The 22,367-nt window shown below is 52.7% G+C and overlaps 9 protein-coding genes across 9 annotated transcripts; 5 read left to right on the forward strand and 4 right to left on the reverse strand.

Annotated features, from left to right (window-relative positions):
• Positions 1–25: 25 nt before the first annotated feature.
• On the reverse strand, positions 26–1,543 carry N7474_011028 (25S rRNA (adenine645-N1)-methyltransferase; the record flags this gene model as incomplete). Its single annotated transcript, XM_057202438.1, has 1 exon — positions 26–1,543. The coding sequence occupies one exon, from the start codon at positions 1,541–1,543 to the stop codon at positions 26–28; it is 1,518 nt and encodes a 505-aa protein (XP_057047722.1).
• A 575-nt stretch (positions 1,544–2,118) lies between these two features.
• Positions 2,119–5,404, forward strand: N7474_011029 (uncharacterized protein; the record flags this gene model as incomplete). The annotated part of the gene is made up of 5 exons (XM_057202439.1): positions 2,119–2,263; positions 2,313–2,920; positions 2,970–4,084; positions 4,143–5,199; positions 5,267–5,404. 5 exons carry the CDS (start codon positions 2,119–2,121, stop codon positions 5,402–5,404), a joined length of 3,063 nt encoding a protein of 1,020 aa, XP_057047723.1.
• Positions 5,405–5,772: 368 nt separating this feature from the next.
• N7474_011030 (BAR domain-containing protein) lies at positions 5,773–8,628 on the forward strand (the record flags this gene model as incomplete). The annotated part of the gene is made up of 5 exons (XM_057202440.1): positions 5,773–6,445; positions 6,650–7,121; positions 7,620–7,775; positions 7,846–8,407; positions 8,461–8,628. 5 exons carry the CDS (start codon positions 5,773–5,775, stop codon positions 8,626–8,628), a joined length of 2,031 nt encoding a protein of 676 aa, XP_057047724.1.
• An 832-nt stretch (positions 8,629–9,460) lies between these two features.
• On the forward strand, positions 9,461–10,029 carry N7474_011031 (H(+)-transporting V0 sector ATPase subunit e; the record flags this gene model as incomplete). Its single annotated transcript, XM_057202441.1, has 4 exons — positions 9,461–9,471; positions 9,663–9,746; positions 9,833–9,885; positions 9,950–10,029. 4 exons carry the CDS (start codon positions 9,461–9,463, stop codon positions 10,027–10,029), a joined length of 228 nt encoding a protein of 75 aa, XP_057047725.1.
• Positions 10,030–10,520: 491 nt separating this feature from the next.
• Positions 10,521–11,891, reverse strand: N7474_011032 (sterol homeostasis protein ARV1; the record flags this gene model as incomplete). Its single annotated transcript, XM_057202442.1, has 3 exons — positions 10,521–11,537; positions 11,597–11,650; positions 11,703–11,891. 3 exons carry the CDS (start codon positions 11,889–11,891, stop codon positions 10,521–10,523), a joined length of 1,260 nt encoding a protein of 419 aa, XP_057047726.1.
• Positions 11,892–12,272: 381 nt separating this feature from the next.
• On the reverse strand, positions 12,273–13,069 carry N7474_011033 (uncharacterized protein; the record flags this gene model as incomplete). The annotated part of the gene is made up of 4 exons (XM_057202443.1): positions 12,273–12,756; positions 12,808–12,893; positions 12,944–12,947; positions 12,996–13,069. 4 exons carry the CDS (start codon positions 13,067–13,069, stop codon positions 12,273–12,275), a joined length of 648 nt encoding a protein of 215 aa, XP_057047727.1.
• Positions 13,070–13,810: 741 nt separating this feature from the next.
• On the forward strand, positions 13,811–15,909 carry N7474_011034 (uncharacterized protein; the record flags this gene model as incomplete). The annotated part of the gene is made up of 2 exons (XM_057202444.1): positions 13,811–14,273; positions 14,330–15,909. The coding sequence occupies 2 exons, from the start codon at positions 13,811–13,813 to the stop codon at positions 15,907–15,909; spliced, it is 2,043 nt and encodes a 680-aa protein (XP_057047728.1).
• A 1,480-nt stretch (positions 15,910–17,389) lies between these two features.
• On the reverse strand, positions 17,390–19,325 carry N7474_011035 (flavin-containing monooxygenase; the record flags this gene model as incomplete). The annotated part of the gene is made up of 3 exons (XM_057202445.1): positions 17,390–18,583; positions 18,695–18,992; positions 19,051–19,325. 3 exons carry the CDS (start codon positions 19,323–19,325, stop codon positions 17,390–17,392), a joined length of 1,767 nt encoding a protein of 588 aa, XP_057047729.1.
• Positions 19,326–19,681: 356 nt separating this feature from the next.
• Positions 19,682–22,323, forward strand: N7474_011036 (transcription factor domain-containing protein; the record flags this gene model as incomplete). The annotated part of the gene is made up of 2 exons (XM_057202446.1): positions 19,682–21,603; positions 21,657–22,323. 2 exons carry the CDS (start codon positions 19,682–19,684, stop codon positions 22,321–22,323), a joined length of 2,589 nt encoding a protein of 862 aa, XP_057047730.1.
• Positions 22,324–22,367: the final 44 nt, after the last annotated feature.

A 22,367-nucleotide genomic window follows, 5' to 3' on the forward strand; every position in this document is an offset into this window, starting at 1 on the left:
TCTTGACTGGTCTATAAACAGGTATCTACCGGATCTTGTACACACACGGCTTGAGCACCTGCGCCTCCTGCTCCGGCGACATGCCGCTGTCCGCCTTCCTGTCGACGAATCGCTTCTTCCCACCCGCCACCGGGGGTGCCACTGCAGAAGCGTGCTTGCCCTTACTTGGCGCACCGCCCTGCTTCACAAACTCCATCCGGACAAACATCTTGTTGGACTTGTCCACCGACTCCGGACGAAGCACGAATCCGCGAGTGCGGAACACTTCCACAAACGCCGATATATCCGTCTCATCATCCGTGGCCGCTGGGCGCGCATCCTCCGCGTAGATATCGGCATCATCCATATCCGAGTCCGCATTGTCCGCATCACCACCCTTCTTCTTCTTGAGCTTCTTCTTTTCCGTCTTGCTCTGCGGCTTCTGCGCTCCGATCTGCGCCTTCTTGCGGGTCACTTTGCCGAAGCGGCTCTTGACCTCGCTGACCCAGCACTCGCCCTTGCCGTCACCGCGCAGAACGCGCCATGCCTCCTCGACGAACGAAACCCAGTTCGTGCCCATCAAGCTCAGACAGAAGACGGCTACATCGACTGAGCCGTCTTCCAGTGGCAGATTCGAGATATCTGCTTTGGTGATCAGAGAATTCGGGGCTTGCAGGTCGTAGCTGTTGAGCTTGATGTTCAACTTCTTAGCTGACGGGTTCAGGGCACGTGCAAGCTGGGCATCGCCGCAGCCCAGGTCGATGATAGTGCAGGCCCCATTTGGTCGGCGAGGAAGCGGCGCTCCCTTGCTGAGATTCTGAGGCTTGCCTCTCTTTGGGACAGGGACTCCGCCCCGTCGACGAATGGCTTGGATGTAACCATCGACCGGGTTGGAGGGCCAAGACTCCTTCACCTGTCGGGAAAATCCTGCGTGGTATTCATCGAATAGTTCCGGGTTGGCGCTGAACAGCTCAAAGGCCTTGGCGGAGGGAGTCGTGTAGAGGGTCTCGTTCAAATGGCGGAACCGAGAGGAGATGAGCTTCTGGCGCATCGCCTGTTGGAGTGGTGTAAGAGTCGCCGACGTAGGAGGAGGTGGTGCGAGCGACTCCGGGGCGGCAGCGGCCGCAGGCGCTTCATCGGGAACCGTAGTAGAGGCGCCGTCTTCCTGCTTCTTGTTCTTCTTGTCCTTCCTCTGCTTTTTCTTTGCCGCCTTATCCCCATCCCCAAGTGGACCAGCATTGGCACCCGTGGCTATTTCCTTCTTCGGCTTGGGTGCAGATTGCTTCTGGGGTGTCTGCTGGTCCTTCTTCTGCTTTTTCTCTGGCTTCACGGAGTCCCCCGCACGGTTTTTCGCAACCTTGGGTGTTGCGACGCCGCCCTCGATATGCCGGCGATACATTTCGTCCACGTTGCCGGATGTGACATTGTCGTTTCCGCGCTTGCGCTTCTTGTTCTTTGCATTATTAGGGGTGGGCGTTTCTTTGGACGGTTGCGATTGGTTTGCCGATTGGGTCTGCTGCTTGAGAGCAGCGCTCGAGACTGACCAGCCTGGGACGGCGAACATGGTCGGTGGGAGGTGGTAAGCGAGGTGCTACCTGGTCCTCCTCTTGGAAACGTTGTTGCTGGGAAAGCGTGGTGGTTGGAGAGAAATGCAGCTCCTGCCGAAAAAAAAAAAGTTGCCGGCCGAAAACCAAGAGACAGATTGTGGCCTCAGGCATCAACCTACTCGTCGGCCAGCATGAAGGAATAATTGGTCCTCCTCCTCCTCCTCGGTTCAACTGTTTTTAATCTATCTAGAATTTTATGAAACATGTCTGTTAGATCCTACTGTGTAATTGGGGTCGGTTCTCCGCCTGGGTGGTGGTGCACCAGAGCGTACACTGTCCCATCGATGCACCCCCGCTGTGCCACACTGAAAAAGGATCACAACAAATCCAATCCAACACTACGGACTGAAAAGTAATAGAGTGCAGTATCTCCATCGGGTGATCTGCCCCCGCGGGTGGGGTATCCCCCGATGGTCCGATCCAGGGTGGCCCACCACCTCATCATCTCTCCTCCTCCCATTGACCATCCACCATGTTACCCGATTATTCCTGAGTATTAACTATTCATCCTGAGTGTGGGCCCGTGGACCAGATGGAACACACTACTGAGGCCGGGCTGGATGATCGCCTGGCCAGGAACCCCTCCGAGGACAGTGGTGGTGCGGCTGAGGATCCGTTAAGGAGGCCGTCTCTCTCCCGCAGAGCCCCCAAAAAGCGAACCAAGACGGGCTGCCTGAGTACGTTGCTGCCAGTACATGGATCTGCCCAATTGACTGACCGCAATAGCATGTCGCAAGCGGCGCATCAAATGTGGTGAGGAGAAACCCATCTGCCACCACTGCGTCAAGTCCAAACGGTTATGCGAGGGCTATGCCCAGCGCGTGGTGTTCAAGAACCCACTGGGCATCATCCGAAGCCATGCTCTGGACCAGCAATTCCCGCAAGGCCAGATGCGGGTCTCTACGTTTGATGACTATGCCAGCTCTCTGTCTGCCCAGCAAGCTGCTGCTGCTGCCGCCTCGCAGCATCCCGCGCTAGCACCGAGGCCGGTTGACCCCGCGGCATTGGATTACGCTTCTCTGCCCTCGTCACACAGAGCTCCACCGGAAAGCCCTCAAACGAGCAGTGCATCGCATTTCTACTACCCAGCTGCTTCGATGCACACACACATGCAACAGTGGCCATCCCAGACATTTACTACCGCCTCAACCGACTACTCACCACCGCCGCAATCTACCACTTCTGACCAGACCACCCATTATAATCAAGAGGCGGCCGTTGAATATACTGACCAGAGTGTCTCATCCCAATACCCAGGCGAAGGGGATGTTTATTATGCTGGCCAATTCCCCCCGATAGCCACTGGCCAAAGCAGCAGTGAGGGTATATCTCCGGTTCGTGGTCCCATTACTTCGACACTCGTCCTTTTGCTTATCTCAGTAGAATACAAATCAAACAACACCCCCAATTGTCTATCATCATCAATCGCCTCCAGGATCATTACAGCAATCTTCATACTCCCATGAACCATTCCTGCCACATCAGGCTCAGGTCGTTTATGTCGAAGACGAAAGCGAAGACTATTATGATGTCGAATCGGACGAAGAAATGGTTGACCAGGTCCAAGCAGAAGTCTTCAACCAGTTAAGTCTGATCATGTCCTCCGCCAACCAAGATGACCGGCAGCTTCGCTCTTTCACCACTCACCTGAACGAACCAAATATTCTCGCCACCTACCGTCCCACCTTGGGCTCGTCGCCCCTCAATAACCCAAAGACGGCCCGTATATTTGTTCATTTCATCCACTCCACGGGGCCATCTCTGTCAATATTTGAGCGGCATCCTACAGACTCTTCCATCGTGCTCGGTGCTCCGGTCCCCACGGCGCAGCAAGGTCTGTGGACATACACGCTTCCCCTCAAGGCCTTGGAGCACCAGGCACTATTGCAGGCTATGCTCGCGATTAGCAGCTTGCACATCTCCTCCCTTCAAAATGCCCCGACCACTGTGTCACTGAAGCACTACCACTATGCATTGAAAAGGGTCGGCCACGCCGTGGGCCTCCCGCTGCGTCGCAAGCAGATTGGTACGCTGGCAGCGACTCTGACTTTGGGTTATTACGAGGTGATATCGGCCGAGCATCACAAGTGGAATAGCCATGTCGCTGGATCTGCTCATCTGATCCGCGAGATTGATTATGCAGGTATGACACGAGACCTTCGGGCATACCGAAGGCGAATATACAAGCAGTACAACCCCATGGCCCAGATAGTTTCCTGGCCAGACGGGTATAATTACCACAATTCGGGCTGTGAGCCGCCTGAGGATGATCCATTTGTCGAAAAAGAGAGCGTGATTAATCTGAGAGTCCTCGAAACGATTACGGGGAGAGCGATGAATTACGATGAATTTGGACATGTCGAAGAGGGCCATGTGCGAGAGCCTCGGAAGCACTTCACGCGCAAGGACATTGAGAACTTTCGTATCCAGTGCGATCTGTACTGGTGGTATTGCAAGCAGGATTTGATCCAGAGCTTGATCAGTGGGAACAAACTCTTGTATGTCGAATGCTTCCAGCTTAGATTGCCATGTTCACTGACTTTGATTTGATTTCAGCACGCCATATTCCCAGTGGGGCCAGTGTCTGCCACGAGCAGGTCTCGGACGGTTGGATGCCATTTACGGCTCGGCTGATCATCTCTGGCTCTTGCTCGGACGATTGACGGATTTTGGGTATCGCGATCGGAAGCGAAAGCTGAAGGCTCTCAAAGCAGCGGGCAAGGAGTGGACACCTGCTCAAGGCATGTTCAAATTCATGGCTCGCTTTGCGGGTGGCAGTCCCGGTCAAAGGCCAGGCCCACCGGGCTCAGGTCCTGGAGGAGCTCCCCCGTCTGGTTCGACGCAAGGCAACCCCCCACATCAGCCTGGAGACAAGACGTCACCGACCCAAAGGACTGCACCGACATCTCGAGATAGTCCTCCGATGTATGGCATGATTCCCCCTCCAGGCCCAGTGCGCCTGCCATCGGGGTTCACCGACCAGCGCCATGAATCCCTGGAGTCTTCAGAGGCAGACAACGAGGACTTCACGTATAATGAAGCCGAGCAAGAATGGGAAACCATTTTGGAAGCCTTTGACACGTTTTCCCATTTCCTGGGTCGGGATTTCCAGCCCCTACCCGCAGATATCACACCTCCCATCCCGACCCCATTTGGACCAGCCCTGCAGTACCGCACGCACACGATCGCGGTCCTGTGGGGGTTCTACTACGCCGGACGGATTCTGCTACTACGACTACATCCCTCCATGCCCCCGGCAATGATGGTTGCCGCCGGAGTCGCAGCCCGCACGACAAGCGAATATGCGCAAAACGTCGGCAAGATCATGGCGGGCATCTACTATCCACAGCGATACAATCTCGAGGCCGGTAGCCTCAGCCCCACATTGGGCACGTCCCTGACCGAGATGACTGTGCCCGTCTTCTTTGCGGCGGTGCAATACACAGACGCCACACAGCGTGGCTGGACAATCGCCAGGCTGCGCGAGATCTCCCGGCTGACGGGCTGGAAGTCCTCGGACGCTGTGGCTGCCGGCTGCGAGAATTCATGGATCGTGGCGGCGAAGCACGGGCGCGGGCCGCCTTACAGTAGGACGCAAGACAGCGCTCGCGAGGTAAGTAACTGACTAGTGGCGAACTTGCTGGTCGGTGCCTGGAGCTAACTACCATCCTTGTCCATAGCGACCCGGGTTCAACGCCGTGAAGCGCGATGACGATGCCAATCATGACCGACGGTTCGTGACCGTCAGTGAATCAAACCGGCTTCATTGGGCGTTTGGGATACTGAGTCTAGAGGATGATGTCGACGACATGGATTGATAGTAGCGTAGTAGTTAGCTAGTCAACTAAGTTGTAGTAACTACTTGAGCCTCTGCCCCAAGAGTCTAGTGTCACTTAGTCCCGTCACTGCCACACCCCACATGCGATGCCATCATCCTTTTCCTTTTCCACTTCTTGCTTTTTCTCTTTTCCCTCACCTCAGCCACTTCGATTCTCCTACTTCCTGTCCTATCGTTTGGTTTTCGTCCCTCTAGACTCCCCATCAACTACCACCACCATCGTCACCCGTGGTTCTCACCCCCCACTCTCACACTGCGGCCCGGAGTCAGCCGCCCGCGTCATCCACGGTTCTGGTCATCCAGACTCGGCAGCGTGTTTGTGATTAGCAACAATAAAAATCACCCACCATGTCGCGCTACAACGACGACTACCGCTCATCAACCGGCACCCTCGACTCCCGCGACCGCTACGACCGCTACTCGCGAGGGCCACCGGTGGCCGAACGTCCCCGCCATGCTGATGAGGAACGGTTCGAGTTCCGACTCCGCGAAGAAGACAGCTACGGTCCTCCCGCGCGCGCTCCAGACCGATACTACGAAGACGACCACCTGGACCACCCTCCTGACCGTCGGCGGCAGCAGCGCCGCGACGACAGCCCGGACTTTCGTCCGCCGCGCCTGGTGAGACGGCAGTCGTCCCTCGATACCTTCGACCGTCTCCCGCCGCGCAGGATGGAGGCACCCTTGCGGCGCAGTGGTCCTGGTGCCCCTCCTCCGGCGAGGAGCAGGGGTGCTGGCCCCGTGCCTGCGCCGCCGCCACCTAGGCGCCGGTCACCGCCTAGATATCATGAGCGCGAGGTCTATGAGGAAATTCACATCGCTGAGCCCGAGTACTACGGTGACGAGGAATATCGTGATATCAGAGACAGAGACCGCATGGCTGCTCGTCGACGCTCGAGTAGCGCGGCCAGGCATCGTGAGGAGAAGCCCTATCCTCGCAAGGGAAAGACTCGTCTTCCGAGGAAACTGGCGCATACGCGTGCTATTTCCGAGCTTGGGTATCCCTACAAGGAGGAGGTCGGTGGTTTTTTTCTTTTACCGTCGTTCAAAAGATCCAGTGCTAATGTCGAGTCCAGGATAATATGATTATCATCCAAGTGGCGCTGTCGAAAGACCAGATCGACCAGGTTATCAGCTTGAGCAAAGAGTTTAGACGCCGATCAGAGAGTATGTCACCTTATGGATGATCCACTCCAAGACACAGAGAACTGATGTTATGTGTTAGCGTACTACGTCGCCAGATCACCCTCTCCGATCCGACGACCCCGAGAACGAGTCACGACAGAGACTCTCCTCGTCCGCTCCCCCTCTCCCCGATCTAGTCATGAAGAGTTCATCCTGGAATCGTCTCCATCGCGATACGAAGATATCGAATTCGAAGAAATCATCGAGCGGCCGCGTCACTTCCAAACCATCTCCCGTCCCCGCTCTGTGTCTGTCCATGGTCGCAGAGTATCGTCGCCCGCGCGATATGTGGAACCTCGGTTTTTCGAGGAGCGCATCGAATCTGATAGTCTCCACCCCGGTTCAATGGTTTTAGTCCGGCCGAGAAGCAGCGAAAATGATGTCCGCGACCTGGAACGGGAGATCCGCACCCTGCAACTCGAGCGACAGGGTGGTATTGAAATCACCCGGGAACGCGAGACGGATTGGATCGATAGTAATGGCAATGAGGAGGAGATTACGGAGCTCTCAAGGTCTGAACGCCGACGTATGTGCCCTGGTGTGTCCTGCGTGAGATCCTATACTAACCGCAGGTACAGAACCGAATTCCCGGATTGTGCGGGCGATGTTTGCCACTTTGACGTGATAAGTGCGATGGATGATGATGTTCTTCTCTTCAGCAGTGTTTTAATGAATCGATCTTTCTTGCCATCTCCCCAGTATGTCATAGTTGTTGTTGTTGCTGTAATCGATAAAGTGATGCCTGAAACACGTGGTCCAGCAAGGCGGTGCGGGCCTCGAGCACGAGCACAAGTGCCTCTCCGATCTTCTCCTATCAACCACTCACCATTTACCCTAACAACACCACATCTCCCTCCACTGTCAGCCATCATGGATCGAGTGCAGGCATTCGGTAAAACCTTTAGGTTCGTCATGCTGTCTGTTTATCATATTGGTGTTCATTATGATATACCCCCGGGGAAGTGTCTCGCCTACTGACATCGTCTTGTTTGTATCTCGCTGGGAAATAGCGCGAATTTCTCGCCCTTTGCCCAACGCACACAGCAGCTGATCAAGGAGCAGCTGGGTCAGGCCGACGAGAAAACCCAGCTCCCGGATGAATACATCGAGCTCGAGAAGCGCGTCGATGCCCTGAAGCTCGTGCACCAGAAACTGTTGCAGGTGACGTGAGTTGTTTTCTTTCCCAAATCACCGCCACACTCGACACAAGCTAACAACAGCAATAATAAAAAACAGTTCCCAATACTCCAATGAGGCCTACGACTACCCGCCCAACATCCGCGAATCCTTCAACGACCTAGGCCGCACGATCAACGACAAGGTCACGCTCCTCTCGCAGGCCAACTCGCCCGCCGAAGCCCAAGCCGCCCTGACGGCGCCCCCATCCGCAAAGCCGCAGCCCAAGACCTTCAACCACGCGATCGCCCGCGCCTCGCTCGCAGGCTCGCAGACCCTGGCACAGAGCTCCGAGACCGAGGACCCGCTGGCCAGTGCGCTGGAGAAGTACGCCCTGGCCGAGGAGAAGGTCGGCGAGGCCCGTCTCGCCCAAGATGCACAGATCCAGTCCCGGTTCCTGGCCGGATGGAACACCACCCTGAATACGAACTTGATGTTTGCTGCGAAGGCGCGTAAGAATGTTGAGAATGCCCGTCTTATGCTTGACTCTATCAAGGCGAGCAAGAAGGCTGCTGCGCGCGGTGATCTGGACAACCTGAGTGAGGATGCCCGCGCGGAGATCGAGCAGGCTGAGGATGAATTTGTTGGTCAGACGGAGGAGGCTGTCAGCGTGATGAAGAACGTATGTCTTTCCCTCCAACCCTTACCTTACCTTTGCCCGTACTAATTGTGTAGGTCCTTGATACCCCCGAGCCCCTGCGCAACCTGGCCGACCTGATCGCCGCCCAGCTGGAGTTCCACAAGAAGGCCTACGAGATCCTCAGCGAGCTTGCTCCCGTCGTCGACGGCCTGCAGGTGGAGCAGGAGGTGAGTTGGGCCCAATCTGTTCCCGTGCACCCCTAACTCTGTGTTAGGCCAGCTACCGCAAGAGCCGTGAAGGCGCATAAGCGGTGCTTCTCTCTTGATTTTTGGTTGTTTTTGTTTCCTCTCTCTCACTCAGCCGTGGGTCCTGCATGCCCTGTGTATTTACCCCTGTTGCTTCTACTGTGTTCATTCTACGGAATCACAAACTCTGTAACTTGAATTGAGTCGCTTCATAAATACATCACACAATAATGTAGCTGGTAGTTACGTAGGGGTGTTCAGACCCACCGCCCTGTGATGCCTGAGGCAGCCACAACCCGCAGCTCCAGAGCTCCGGCGTTCAACTTCGCTCTCGTCCTGGCTGTATCCCCTCCACCACTTCCCCCTGGCATTCCTTTGAACGACACTGCAGCTGTTCAAGTACAGTGTCAACTCACCCACGAACCGTCTACCCGTTCTCCGTTACGAATCGCCACCGTCGAGACTTCTTGCTTAGGTGGCCGTTGGCCGTTCAGTATTCGCGCTATCCGGTGGATACGAAGCGTTTGGGATCATTGCGGACAGGATAGATTATTCGGCAAGGACTTTGACGACATCACCGTTTCGATCCGATTCCTCTCCGAAGCGTTTTCGTGTTGTGCGCTCCCGCCTTCTTCCTTCCTGGACTCCGTGAACATCATCGCATCCCGCATCCCGCCAATCACGCAATAAGTGCTCGGTCAGGCCATTGCAGTGCATTGGTTTTATCAGTTCAGAAATTGCATCTTCCGGGAAATCAAGCGGGAAATCTACGATACCATCGCGGGCTCCTCAATCGCGCCCGCACCTACCAATTCGCATCGTCGAGATACATCATCGCAACGCGGACAAAATGGCAAGCGGGTACGTCTGGTCTCCTTCTTTCCTTGTGGCCAATGCCTTGGCCGGGACAACACATCCTATGTACCTCGGGGATTGGACAATGATATGTTCCTTTGGTTCAGGATATCCCTCTATTGACCCGGGGGAATAACCCCTTACTGTTTCGGTTCCAATTTCATTTCCGGATAAGTGCTAACGTATAACTACTCTAGCTGGAGTCTCCTTATCGGCCTCGTTATCATCGTGGGTGCTTCGCTTGCGGCATGGTACCTTAGCCCGAAGGGCGATAACCAGACGTGAGTTTCTCCTGCCCTGTTTCCCGCCTTACAACCAAACAAACGAAATGGAATAGAATATATGTGCTGACACTTCTTCTTATCAGACTCTGGCGCAGCACGCTGATCCTCTCCTTCGTATCTTGCTATTTGATGTGGGGTACGTTTCTTTCTTTCCTTACACCTCAATATAAAAATGAATCCAGCTAACCCACCTGCCCCAGCAATCGTCTTCCTCGCACAGTGGCACCCCCTCATCACGCCCAAGAGATCCGACATGCGGCCCGAGCGTGTACCGGAGTAAACAACCCCTATTTTCTTGCCGCATTTGGTGTTTGTTGATAATGATCATGGTCATATCGTGTGGGAGATGTAGATCCACTCAGCTTTTGGTTTCGTTCCTCGTGGGCTAAAAAGCCACGGTCTTCCTGGCGAGATGGGTGGATGGATGCGCTTGAGGCGCGGGTGTTTCTGCTCTGTACAGTTTTTTATCACATCGTCTCGTAGCTTCATTGCTAGATATATCTATCTGTTTCAATTCTCCTATGCTCGTATTGTGTATTAAAATTCCAGTGTCTTTGCAAGTAAATTCACGTTCACGGAAATCATATTCTTCCTATCTAGTCCGTAAGTGATAGGTTTATACATAGGACGGCCAAGCATAGTCTTTACGGAGTAGAAGATGTCAAGTTCGCATGATTATTATTAGTTACAGTTATTTGGCAATGGAGGAGCCAGTGAGTACTTGAAGGACGCCACACGCTAATGTTATACAATCACGAGACCAGGCAACATCTAGCCCACTCCCACAGCACCCAGAATCACTTTCTGCACCGCCCACCTCGCCACCTGCCCTGTCACAGCAACAGCCACAGCACGGAGATACCCGCACCCAAGGAGAATGTACAATGCCTCGATATTACTCAAAAGCACAAGATGGGTATCAACCACGCCCAGTGAAAGCAACGAAGCAAGCAGATCAAACAGCGCAGTAAGATACGTAGTTGGCGTCGAAGCGCACAGCGACGACGCAGCACTCGCAAGCCAGGATTCACTCTGATCCGAGAACGCAGCCCCAGCTGAAGACGTGTGGCCGGCGAGTGCCGTGGCAGTTCTTCTGAATGCGCTGTGCATGGGTGCTGAATGTGCAGATGAACGTTCCGCTCCTCCGGCAGCGTGCTCGTTGGAGTTACCGTTGCCGTCGGTGCCCCAGATTACTAGGAGGATGGGGAACAGCTTGGCGCAGCTGCTGACTAGGAGCGCGGTACTGATTGCTGCGGGACTGGCCGCTGTTGGTGGCGGTAGGGGTTGGATGTTTTGTGGGGGTGCTGTTGACGCACGTCGGAGTGGTGGAGGGGCCCGCGTTAGATGAGATGGGCCCTGCGGGTTTTCTGTCGGAGAGGTAACGTCGGTGGAGGAGCCTGGGTTTGGGGTTGTTCTCGTTGGACTTGTGGCGAGACTGCCGGCGAGCTGCGACTGAGTAGTGAAGGACTGTGACGATGGTGATGCGCGGATAGTGGTAGGCGTGGGAGGTCCGGATGGGAAGGGGGTAGTGTCGGCGGTACCATTGCTGCTGGAGTCCACGCCACCATAGCGGTGGGACTTGGGCACCAGTATTGAGGCTAGAAGACGGACTGTGAGGTGGTGCGCAAGGGTTGCCGCCGCATTGAGACTTAGGAAGAAGAGATATTGAATGACGATGGGGGCGCGTGAGACAAAGGTGGTCGCCAGCGAGGGGGACTTTTCGAGGCGCGCCCAGGTTAGATAGACGTCGAAGAGGAGAAGGAGGATGCCGAGACGGATAATTGACCGCTAAAGAGAACTCATTATTAGCTCTGTAGTCATGTCATGTTGGACGCGGCGATACTCACATCGAACTTGTCGTCGTCTCGCCCGAGGCGATTGAAGAGGAGATGACGGTACACCTAGCTCTAGCGGTCAATTGAGTCCTTAATTCATGTTTCCCATGCGACGCACCTGTGGCTTAATGAGCACCAGGTCGATAAAGAGCACGACAAAGTCATATTCGACGTATTTGTCGGCGAAGCGGTGGCAGCGTGGACATTGGGTGAGTCGCACGCCCTTGCCCAGCGAGCGGTCGTCCGCGCGGCTGTAGGTGCTATACAGATGTGAGACTGGGTAGGAGCATTCGATGCAGATGGGCATCGTGTCTGTCGCGCAGACGTGCGACGAGCAAAAGCTGGTCGATAAGCTTGTTGATGCGATAGGGAGACGACCCAATCGGGCACCAACTTAGGTTAGGGTTTGTCATATCTCGTGACTCTGCTCGAAAAGGAAGGGGAGGCACCAATATGGCGAGGCTGCTTACTTGGTTGACCCGTGCTTCTCCGATGAATATCACGGCCGCGTCCTGCCCCACTACTATATGTAGCGGATCGGTGTTCCCAGGCTGCGGGCAGTGTTTTCAAGGTCTCTCTAAAATTAATTAGAATTAGAAAATAAGTAGTCTATGAGAAGGTAGATGTCCAGGTCTATCTCATTTTTTTTTTATAGAACTATATTCTGACCTAGACACACTGTTCTGATTCAACCTTGTAGCGGAAATTCAATTCCATCAAAGAGCGTCTCCCATCCTTGCCACTGATGGCACATCCGGTGAATACTCCTTCCACCCTCTGGAAAGAAAGCTGCTCGCTCCCAGTCAATGACACCTGGCACTGCATCCATATTCGGATGCAACACAATGTTTGAGAGGTCCCAGTCCATATGCGACAATACTGCCTTGCTGAGCGGATTGATTTGGTGGATGAGATGGGCGTCTTCCTCCTTGTACGACCGGAGAAAATCCCCTGTAGACTGAAAGGGTCCACGGTGAGGAAGCTGATTATGAATTATTTCACCCGAAGCACTTAATGATCGAACGCCGCCAGATTCGTTGGGAACCTTTGCGAGTGCCTTGATATAACCTTGCACTTGGAGCTTGATCCCCTCTTGTTGGCGTGGGGAGATGCTGTCCCATATTGGACCTTCGAATATGGTAAAGCCTGGGATTCTTTCAAATACATTGAAGCTATAACTGATGAGTCACTTGTTCAATACATTAGAGCGTAATCTCACTTACCCTTCTCCCCGATACACTAACTTTGGCACGGGGATATTCGTATACTGACGGACGATCTCTAGGGTGCGCAATTCATTTTCATCGCGCTGAGAAATTGTGGGAGTTTTAGGCTCGTATCCATCAAAGCCTAGCTCACCGGGCTTCAGACCTTTTTTCACAAAACATGTTCTCTCAGCATATAGACATACCTATCAAATGGAGGAACAGGAAGATTCTCAGGTCGGCATTTCTTTAGCCATTCTTCGTCAGCAGAATATGTCATGGTCAGTTAGGCTGGTTCGGTAGCAAGGCGACCAAAGTTGACGGTGTATTGAGAGGGAACAGAGTGAGTATCTGAAGGATAACACAACATGCTTATCCGTCTATAAGAACAATCATATAGTTATTACTGTTGGTTTACACAGTCCCTTTAGCGGTGAACGGCGGGGGCTTCCACACCTAAGCGCTCCCAATCCTGGGGAGTTGGGGCTTAGTGCGAAGGCCGTGGGTACGTGCAACAGAAATCCAACAATTCATTAACACAGCCGGGATGAACAAGCGCATACAGCAAAGAGTGCGATCGGCAGTCGACAGGCTAACAGCTAGATTGCTCAAATTTGTTGAAGAGGGAGCCGTAGGTAGTTGTTAGATTGGAATTGTGTCAAACACTCAAGCAAATCATGAGGTTAGCCTTTCGATACGAACCCCAGTTGCTTGTTGCCTAAAATCCTGATGCTTATCAACAACGCGTTTTTACCAACGATCTTCATCCTCCCCGGCACTGTGTGGGGTTACCATCTAAGAAAAGAAGCACCACAAGGCTGTGGAGTAGTGCTGTAGGTGAATCAGGGGGTTCTGGCCGAAACCAACAAGCGCTACTAAGCACTGAGATGAAGTCAAGATGCCTCCTAACATCGCATTCGGATTGTTACCTCGATAGCTTTCAATGGGTTGAATTCTGGAATACTTCAATATGCTTTCTAAATCTTCTTTTCTTTTAGCCTTGACCAGCGGCTTGTCTGCTATGGCCCGCCATAGCGAGAGGTGGTCAGAGCAGCCCTGCCAGCAGATCAGCCATTTGTCTCAATCAAATATCACCACTTTCCCTGGAGATGTGGCTTATCAATGCCTTCTCTCAATCCCATTCCAAGCCCAACGATCGATTGCCTTCATTGAGGATCTTCGAAAATACATGCAATGGCAGTCCACGATTGATACGCTTAAGAATCCTCCTACTGCTTACCTGTCACTATCGCCGGCGACCGACATCCTCGGTGGCTTAGACGACCTGTTAGAGAAGGCCGCCCACACCCACTTCACCAGCCAATTCGAATTTGATACTGCGGTCACCAATCTGCTTAAAACCGCTGAAGATGGACACCTATACATGATCCCGTGTAGTGCGGGTATCTTTGAATTCTCGATTGATTTCCCTATTGTCTCAATTTCATCTGATGGTCTAGAGCTTCCAAAGATCTATGGAATGAGTAAGTTATGAAAATCAACCTGACCTTTTCACAGATCGCACGGCTAATGTTATTAGGCGATTCTGCACTTCTGTCAACTCACCGAGATAGTGTGTCGGACATAGTCTCCATAAATGGACAGCCTGCCGAGGAGTTCTTTATCCAATACGGGCTGAAAATCGGCGGGTTCCAAGACCCTGATGCACGGTGGAACAATATCTTCAACTCGAATGTGCGAGGTGGTGGGTATTACAGCGCTGGCAGTTGGGAGAGCCCTGGTGTATGGCCAGGTGCCTGGGAATTCAAGCTGCGTTTTGCCAACGGCACTGTTCACTACGTCCAGACAGTGGTCAAGGGCGGTTCTTCTTTTAACTTTACAAACGGGCAGGCTCTTTACCAGAAGGAATGCATCGACCCGTTGATTCAGGAAGCCCACTCGACCTTACCTGTTAGGTCGTCTACTTTGACTCCATACACTTCTTATCCTTCCTCGTGGACTCCTACTCCGACTGCTTTGGCGTCTTCCAGCCTATCCCACTCTGGGCCGACTTCTGTCAGCCCAACGAGCTCGGCGTCAGCCTCCCAGGTATACCCGCAGCCTGTCGTTTCTAATACTGCCGGCGGAGTCAATGGGTACTATCTGCACGATAAGGATCTACGGAATGTGGCTATCCTCTCGGTCATTGATTTTGAGACCTTCGGAGATCCTGCCAGGTCTATCATCCAATTTCTGCAAGACGCTAAGAGCGCCGCCAAAGAGAAGATCATCATTGATCTGTCGAGCAACTCGGGTGGCACTATCACTAGCGCACTTGATATGTTCAAGATCTTCTTCCCTGACAAACCTGCATACTCGGCAACTCGCTTCCGCGCCCATGAGGCGATTGACCTTATTGGCCAGGCCCTTGGAGCCATCAACCACAATAATACACATGGCTTCTCATATTATCATTTCGAGCAGTTCATGCCTTCCGGATATGTCACCCCGAACCAAAAAGAGAATTTTTCCTCCTGGAAACAGGTGTTTGGCCCGGTTTATGAGCTTGGCACCAATATGTCTACTCTACACGCAGTGTTTAACGAGACGTATGAGTCTACGCCCAGTTACCCTATTAATGGATACGACGGCATCCCAGTCGAACCGAAAACCCCTCTCTTCTCTCCGAAAGACATCCTGATCATGACCAACGGCGAGTGCTCTTCATCCTGCACTGTCTTTGCCGAGATGATGAGGAGCCTAGCAGGCGTGAAGACATTGGCGTTCGGCGGCCGCCCACAGCATGCATCAATGCAGGCAATCGGCGGCGTCAAGGGCGGCGAAGAGATGGAATCGAGTACAATCCGAAACTTGTACAACAAAGCCAACGACCTAGCTGAGGCAGCAGCCAAAGATGGCAAGCCGATTCTTTCCGAGATGCAGCGTTTGCGCCTGAAGGAGCTGACTCCCGCCGCGGTTCCTCCTCTGTACTACTCTGGGAGCGTTAACTACCTCAACAATTATCGTCGCCAACAGCAGCATATCCCCCTACAGTTTATCTACGAGCCGGCTGACTGCCGCCTCTTCTATACCTACGAAAATTACGCTCATCCCGCCACCTCGTGGGCTTCTGCGGCGCGTGCCATGTGGGGTAATAACCGTTGTGTTGCAGTCTCCTAGGCACACAGTTCCTTTTTTGGGGGCGGGAGAAATGAACAGGGGTTGGTAATTATCCCCTCTAGTCATACCCATGATATGATGAAATGGAGGGCTTTGATATGTTACTGAGTGGTCGAATTTAACTGATATGTCTGGAGTTGAATCTACTCATCCTGGTCACTTTTGAGGAGTAAATGCTCCTATGCAATACCTGTGAAATGCGTCCGCCTTCTTGGTTCTAATTCCGAAGGTGATTTAGCAACTTAATCAATGTCCTTTCTCATAAAAACAGTCCTCGTATCCCAAAATTTAAGTGTCTTGTCTGGCTGATAGTAGCCCTGTATGGTCTTAACCGATCGGTAGCCCCGTCTGACATACCACTCCTGGGTGGTAACCTGCAGACTATTAATCGCTTTCCCAAAGACAACCTTATTCCATTTATCTTACCTTCGGTAAGCCCCCGAAATAGAATTCTGCGAGTTCCTTTTTCCTTTGATCGTCCTGGTGGACCGTATCCAGCATCAAAGTTCTAGCCAGGAGAGGCTCTTTGACGGCCATAGTCTCAACTTCGTCTAGCGCAGCTCGCCCAATACCCTTGCCCTGTAAGGCATGTGTGACATAGAAAGTCTTAATCCAGAAAACGCCTTCCGACGGCATATCTAGCTCGATGTCTTTTGGGTGAGGGTTGCCTTCGTCTAAAGCGATATGGCCAACTGGAATGAAATCTCTCTTTGATGCGTTCCGTGCCACACCGTTAATATAGGCAGCGGTATCCTGGAGCATTTGAGCTTCCTGGTGGTAATATATTAGTACCTACTTATATATCAGTCCTTTTGCGTACCTTCGGGTACATGTTGAGGTGAAGTTTCGTCTTCTCATCCGCCTCGGCATCATCGGGAGAAATAATCTGTTTGCTATAATATCAGCCTCTAACTTGAACTAATGTTTATAATCCTTTATTCAATTTTTCGAGATTATTGTGTGAAAAGGCGAGCTCACAATCCAGTATAGGCATTTATCTCCTCTGATTTGGCTGTCTCGCCAGCTGGTTGCAACCTTTTCTTCATCCCATCTACACTGCACTCGCTGTTCCACTAGCCGTTGCACATGAGTCGTAGATTCGGGATCCCATGGGATCAAAATCACCTGTGATTTTGAGCTCATAATGGTAAAAGGAAAAGTTTCTATGGTTTGAAGGACAAGGGCGAACAAGAGGAATGAATCCGTATAAAAGCTCGAATGAGCAGAAGCAGATACGAGGCCAGGGGTAGGTAAAATGAGTCAGTCCCCCGCCAATTAAAGATCGAGCTTCAACGTTAGACTAAAATAGTCCGTGGGGATTTAGCCATGTTTCGAGCTAGCGCCTTGGCAGGGGGCCTTGAAGTAAGAGAAGAGTGTAGAACCAGTGTTTTATTCACATGGTGATTGCCACTTGTGTCTCTCTATCTTGTGATGCTATAAATAATCCTTATATTGCCTCTTCTATCACAACCCAGTATGCTTAGCTGTGAATCTCGGGCAGCACAAACAGATTCCAGTACTCGTCAAAATCCAGCGTTTGTGTCGCTCCAACACTGCCACTCTTGGTCTCTCTCAAAGAAAATCCGTTACCCAGGTAGGCGAATCGATTCGAGCGAGCCTCCGGGAGACGCTCGATATGGCAGTCCTCCCAGCGCGGGTTTTTGAGGGCCTCCATGAAGTGGAATGAGGTGCCACCGTAGATCGCGACAACAGGCCCGTCAACAGTGCCGCGCTTGTACCAGCTTCGGCAGCCACGCGTCCACACAGTTCGCTCCAGGAACTGCTGCATGTGCTGGTTGTACTCGTCATTGGCATCTTGCCTGACCACGAAACTACTGACCATCTCTGTCTGCAATTTCTCAAGCCATTTATAGACGTACACTGCCGTTGCCTGGATCCCCAGCACCAAGGAGCCGTTGCTAATGGGGCTATTGGGCCCAATGAAGCAAAAGTAATTGGGCATGTCCGGCACCAGCATCCCGAAGTACGCCTCGGGCTTCTCGGTCTCCCATTTCTTGGCAAGATTGACACCGTTGCGTCCAATCATGGGGAATGAGGGCCGGAATGATGTATCAAATCCGGTGGCACACACAATCACGTCGTACTCTTTCTCCTCGCCCGACCGTGTCATGATTCCCTTCTCGGTGACCCGTGCGATATCATCCCACCGCAGATCGATATTGTCCTGCGTTAGGGCTTCCAAAAATCCAGGTCCTGGTGTCTGTCGTCGGCATCCAACAGGGAAGCTGGGCAGCAAGTACTCTGCCATCTTTCGGCCCTTGGGGGTATCACCCAGCCGCTCGAGCATACTCTTGCGGAAGATCTCTTGAGCACGTTTCTGGACATCGGTGTCGGCAATGGCACGCTTGAAGTTTTCAATTCGGCGGTCCATTATAGCTGCCCGGTAGTCGCGCAATACCTGGGGATCTTTGAACATATCCAAGCTGCCCTCGGTAAAGTTGTACTCCGAGTCCATGTCCGGGTCATTGGCAGTCGGCTCGTTGATACCCGGTGCTGGCGAGATCCAGGTCTGTGTACGAACGTAGACGTCCATTGTGTCGACAACCTTGGCAAGCTGCGGCACGATCTGGATTCCAGAAGAGCCGATGCCGATGCTTGCTACTTTCTTTCCTGTGAAGTCGTACTCATCATCCCACCGGGCTGAGTGAACGAGCTTGCCTTTAAAGGTCTCAATGTCTTCAATATTCGGCCACTTCCACTTGCTATATGTGAGACATCTATTAGCGTGAGCTCAAAAGGAAAGAGGGAGCCAGCGACTAATGACTAACTTCAGAACACCGCCAGCGTTGATGAATACATCCACTTCATCATCGAGCACAGACCCATCGGCCCTTTTCACCTGAATCTCCCATTTCGCCGTATCCTCATTCCAAATGGCCGACTTGATGGTATGCTGGTACTTGATATACTTGTTACAGTCATACTTGTCCGCCACACCGTGCATGTACTCATGGATCTGCTGCGAAGTGGCATAGTAGTTTGGCCAGTCAGGGTTGGGCGCAAAGCTGTACGCGTAGTTGTGTGCGGGGATGTCACATTTGCACCCTGGATATCTTTTGGTTCTAGTGAGTATATGGAAATAGCATGCAATCGAGGCTTATTTACCTGTTTTCAAGCCACGTGCCCCCGAGATCCTCGTTCCGCTCATAAATGACGAGCTCGGCGTTTTTATCCTTCATCTTCTCGCTGAATACAATCGCCATCATGAGTCCCGAGTATCCAGCGCCCATACAGGCAACTCGGATCGGGCGCCGGGTGCCGATAGGCTGTTCAACGATTTTGTAGAAAGGATCGAGTTTGGCGTGGGCATGCGCAGAGCCATTTTGGTGACTGTTGACCCCATTTTGCGCGGGAAGTGCATCAACAGGATCCGAGTGTACCACGGAGGGTGCCATAGTGGTGGGAGAAATTATCGGCTATGATGCGACTATGACTTGAGAGCACACCTTCCAGGAAGAAAAATCACAAGTTGCCAGATACACGCATTTAAAACGAATCTTTCTTTTGCTATTCTCCCGTCCCCGACCTCGGCCAGAAAATCAATGTCCGTTGAGGCCTACTGCTCCTTCCAACCCTCTGGGCGTGCGAGGCTAATGCGGAGAACACGGCCGGACATCTTGTTCCGGCGCCTTTCCAAGTTGGGGCTACCAGTACCCGCTCCAAACGGAAGCCTGCATGTGGAGATCCCAGTCGGCTCCCCGCAAAATCCATTTCTGATCAGTGCTTTGAGTCCGTTGACAACGAAACCACCATGACGGCGACGAGCAAAGCAATTCAAAAGGGCAGTCGAGAATCGCGCGTGTCTCGCCCGCCTCGATCTGCCGGAACGTGCAAAACGTGCACTCCCTGTCGCCAGAAAAAAGTCAAATGCGACGGGACCAAACCGCAGTGTCTCGAGTGCAGCACCGGTGGCCTCGATTGTGTCTATCCTCATGATGCCAGACGCGAACCAAGGCCATCAAAGGCCCGCGTGCAGATCCTTGAGGCCACGGTGATGGCCATGCTTGAGCACATGAAGACATCCGGGATTATCCCGCCTAATATGCGGCCCGGAGACTGGATGCCGCGTGAAAATGGGAGTGTCGATAGCAATAATGAAGGCACTTTTGCTACCGGCGATGTTCAAGATATGCGTAATCATCTTTCCCAGGATGGCAGCCTAGGTCATCTCGCGTCAACTGCAGCCGTTGCCAGCCCGCTGCCCACCCCGTCTACATCAGTATCAGGGGCGAGCAAGCATGGCTTGCCCTCATATTTTTTGTCCCCGATGGCCTCGGCAAATATCAGCTCATCGGAGTACCCGCATGAGTATTCCGGGGCAAATGCCGTGCAGAATGCGGATATACAGCCAGAACTTGTGATGTCTCAATCGCTTCCAGAACACGCGCTTCCACCAACGCCTACAGATATTGCTTCCAGGCCTGAAGTTCCAAGCCAGGAACAGGCACAGACCCTTGGCACAAACATATCCAAGGAGAACGACGCTACTGCTGCCACTGGTACTGGAGGCGTGTCGGGCATGTCCCCTTGTGAAGCCCGCGTTGCGGGGGCGTTTCACGAACACGGGTGTGTCTCGTCAGTTCACGGACTAGCCAGCATTATGAACCCAGTGTCAAGGGCACAACATAAAGAAAACATATCAAAAATGGCATGGAAAGGCGACAGCGCTATTGCGGCCTCCAAAGCACGACTCATCAGCAATGCCGCTCTTCAGCGGCAACGGGAGCCTCGCATCTTTCGTCAACCAGACAACTTCGTTGACCTTGATGGCTGTGCACCTGAACTGGCCAAACATCTTCTGGACCTCCACTTCAACCGGCAGCATTATGCCTACCTCGTCTCTTACCGGCCAGCCATCACGGAGAGTCTCGTCAATGGCGGTGGACCCTGGATGAATAAACTGCTCCTCAATGCAATATACTACTCCAGCACACTTTATAGCGACAGACACGGCTTAAGATCAGACCCGGATGACCCAAACAGCACCGGATCCCACTTTTACAGGAGGTTTCTCCAGCTGCTGGCGGATGAGATTGACAAGCCCAGTATTCCATCTGCGCAGGCTCTGCTGTTGACAAGTGCAACCTTAGTATCCCATGGAAGATCAAGCGCTGGTTGGAATTTATCTGGCACAGCATATCGCATGATAATTGATATGGGATGCCACTTGATGCTTGGTCCCGATTACCAGAGCATGTCGAAAACAGGCCACGGCCAGCTTTTTAGACGAGATATGGAGCAGGAAATGCGCAAACGACTATACTGGGGCGCTTTCGTCACTGATGCCACCCAATCTCTCTATCTCGGCCGACCATGTATGTTTGCAGCCGCCGAAGCGAGAGTGCCATTGTCGTTTCTTGACACTTTTGAGGAGCTCGAAGACTGGGAACCGTACATTGACCCTTTATCTCCTGCTGAGCCGCCACCAGCGTATGCGCCACAAGCTGCGCATGCTGTCTCAACTTTCAGCTGGCTTGCTCGTCTTTTCCAGATATCGACTCGGATCACCGACCTGTACGGTCTGCAAGCAATAAAATGCAGCTCGGAGTATCTGCAAGACAAAAAGGCTTCGATTGAAAAAGACCTCGATTACTGGAGTGCATCATTGCCGGCCCACCTAAGGTTCGATCCGGATGGGCCTTTTACGCCACCACCGCACCAAATAACACCACAGTAAGCTCTGCCTCTGCAGGAATTTTGAACTTAATCTAATTTCGCACTATTAGCACGACCCTCCATGCCTTGACTATTCTCCTCCACCGTGCATTCCTAGAAGAAGGCCATCTTCACCGCCATTGTGATGAAGGCGGCCGCAGACGCAGCGAAGAGGCATGCATTACTAGTGCACTAGCAATTCAAAAGCTAGTCCGCGCATACAAGAGAGCCTTTACTCTCCGTCGCGCGCCATTTTTGTTATCCTATGCTATCTACTCGGCTGTCATAGTGATACTCCGCCAGGAGCGGCACGAACGAGGACAATTCATGGAACCCATCTCCTTCTTCTGGACTTGCCTGAGTGAGCTGCAGCACGGGTGCAACTTAGGTCTGCAGAAACCACTTAATATCTTGCGAGACATGGTGCATGAATTCCAGGTCAGCATTCGAGAAGGTGGTGCAGGTGAACATGAGTTGCCCCAAATCTCTGGCTTGAACGAGACACTTTTCTCACTGCCCATGAATCAGGGCCAGCAGAGCATGATCACAGATACCATGAACACGCAGATGGCTGGAGAGCAATCTCTGTCCCCAGATTACATGGGGATTATGAACCAGCCAGATTTGGGGTTTGGCACCTCGTCGCCGGGCTTCCTTGCCTCTTTGAATCAGCTGGAGAATGATATATCGCAAGATACTTTGTACGGACTATTTGCACCACCGCAATTGTTTCAATAATGTATTTATAATAGCGAATATGCTACTATGTCCTGGTAGCTGCT

This window comes from Penicillium riverlandense, assembly GCF_028828495.1.
Source record: "Penicillium riverlandense strain IBT 135883 chromosome Unknown utg000011l_segment0_segment0, whole genome shotgun sequence".
Taxonomy (NCBI): domain Eukaryota; kingdom Fungi; phylum Ascomycota; class Eurotiomycetes; order Eurotiales; family Aspergillaceae; genus Penicillium; species Penicillium riverlandense.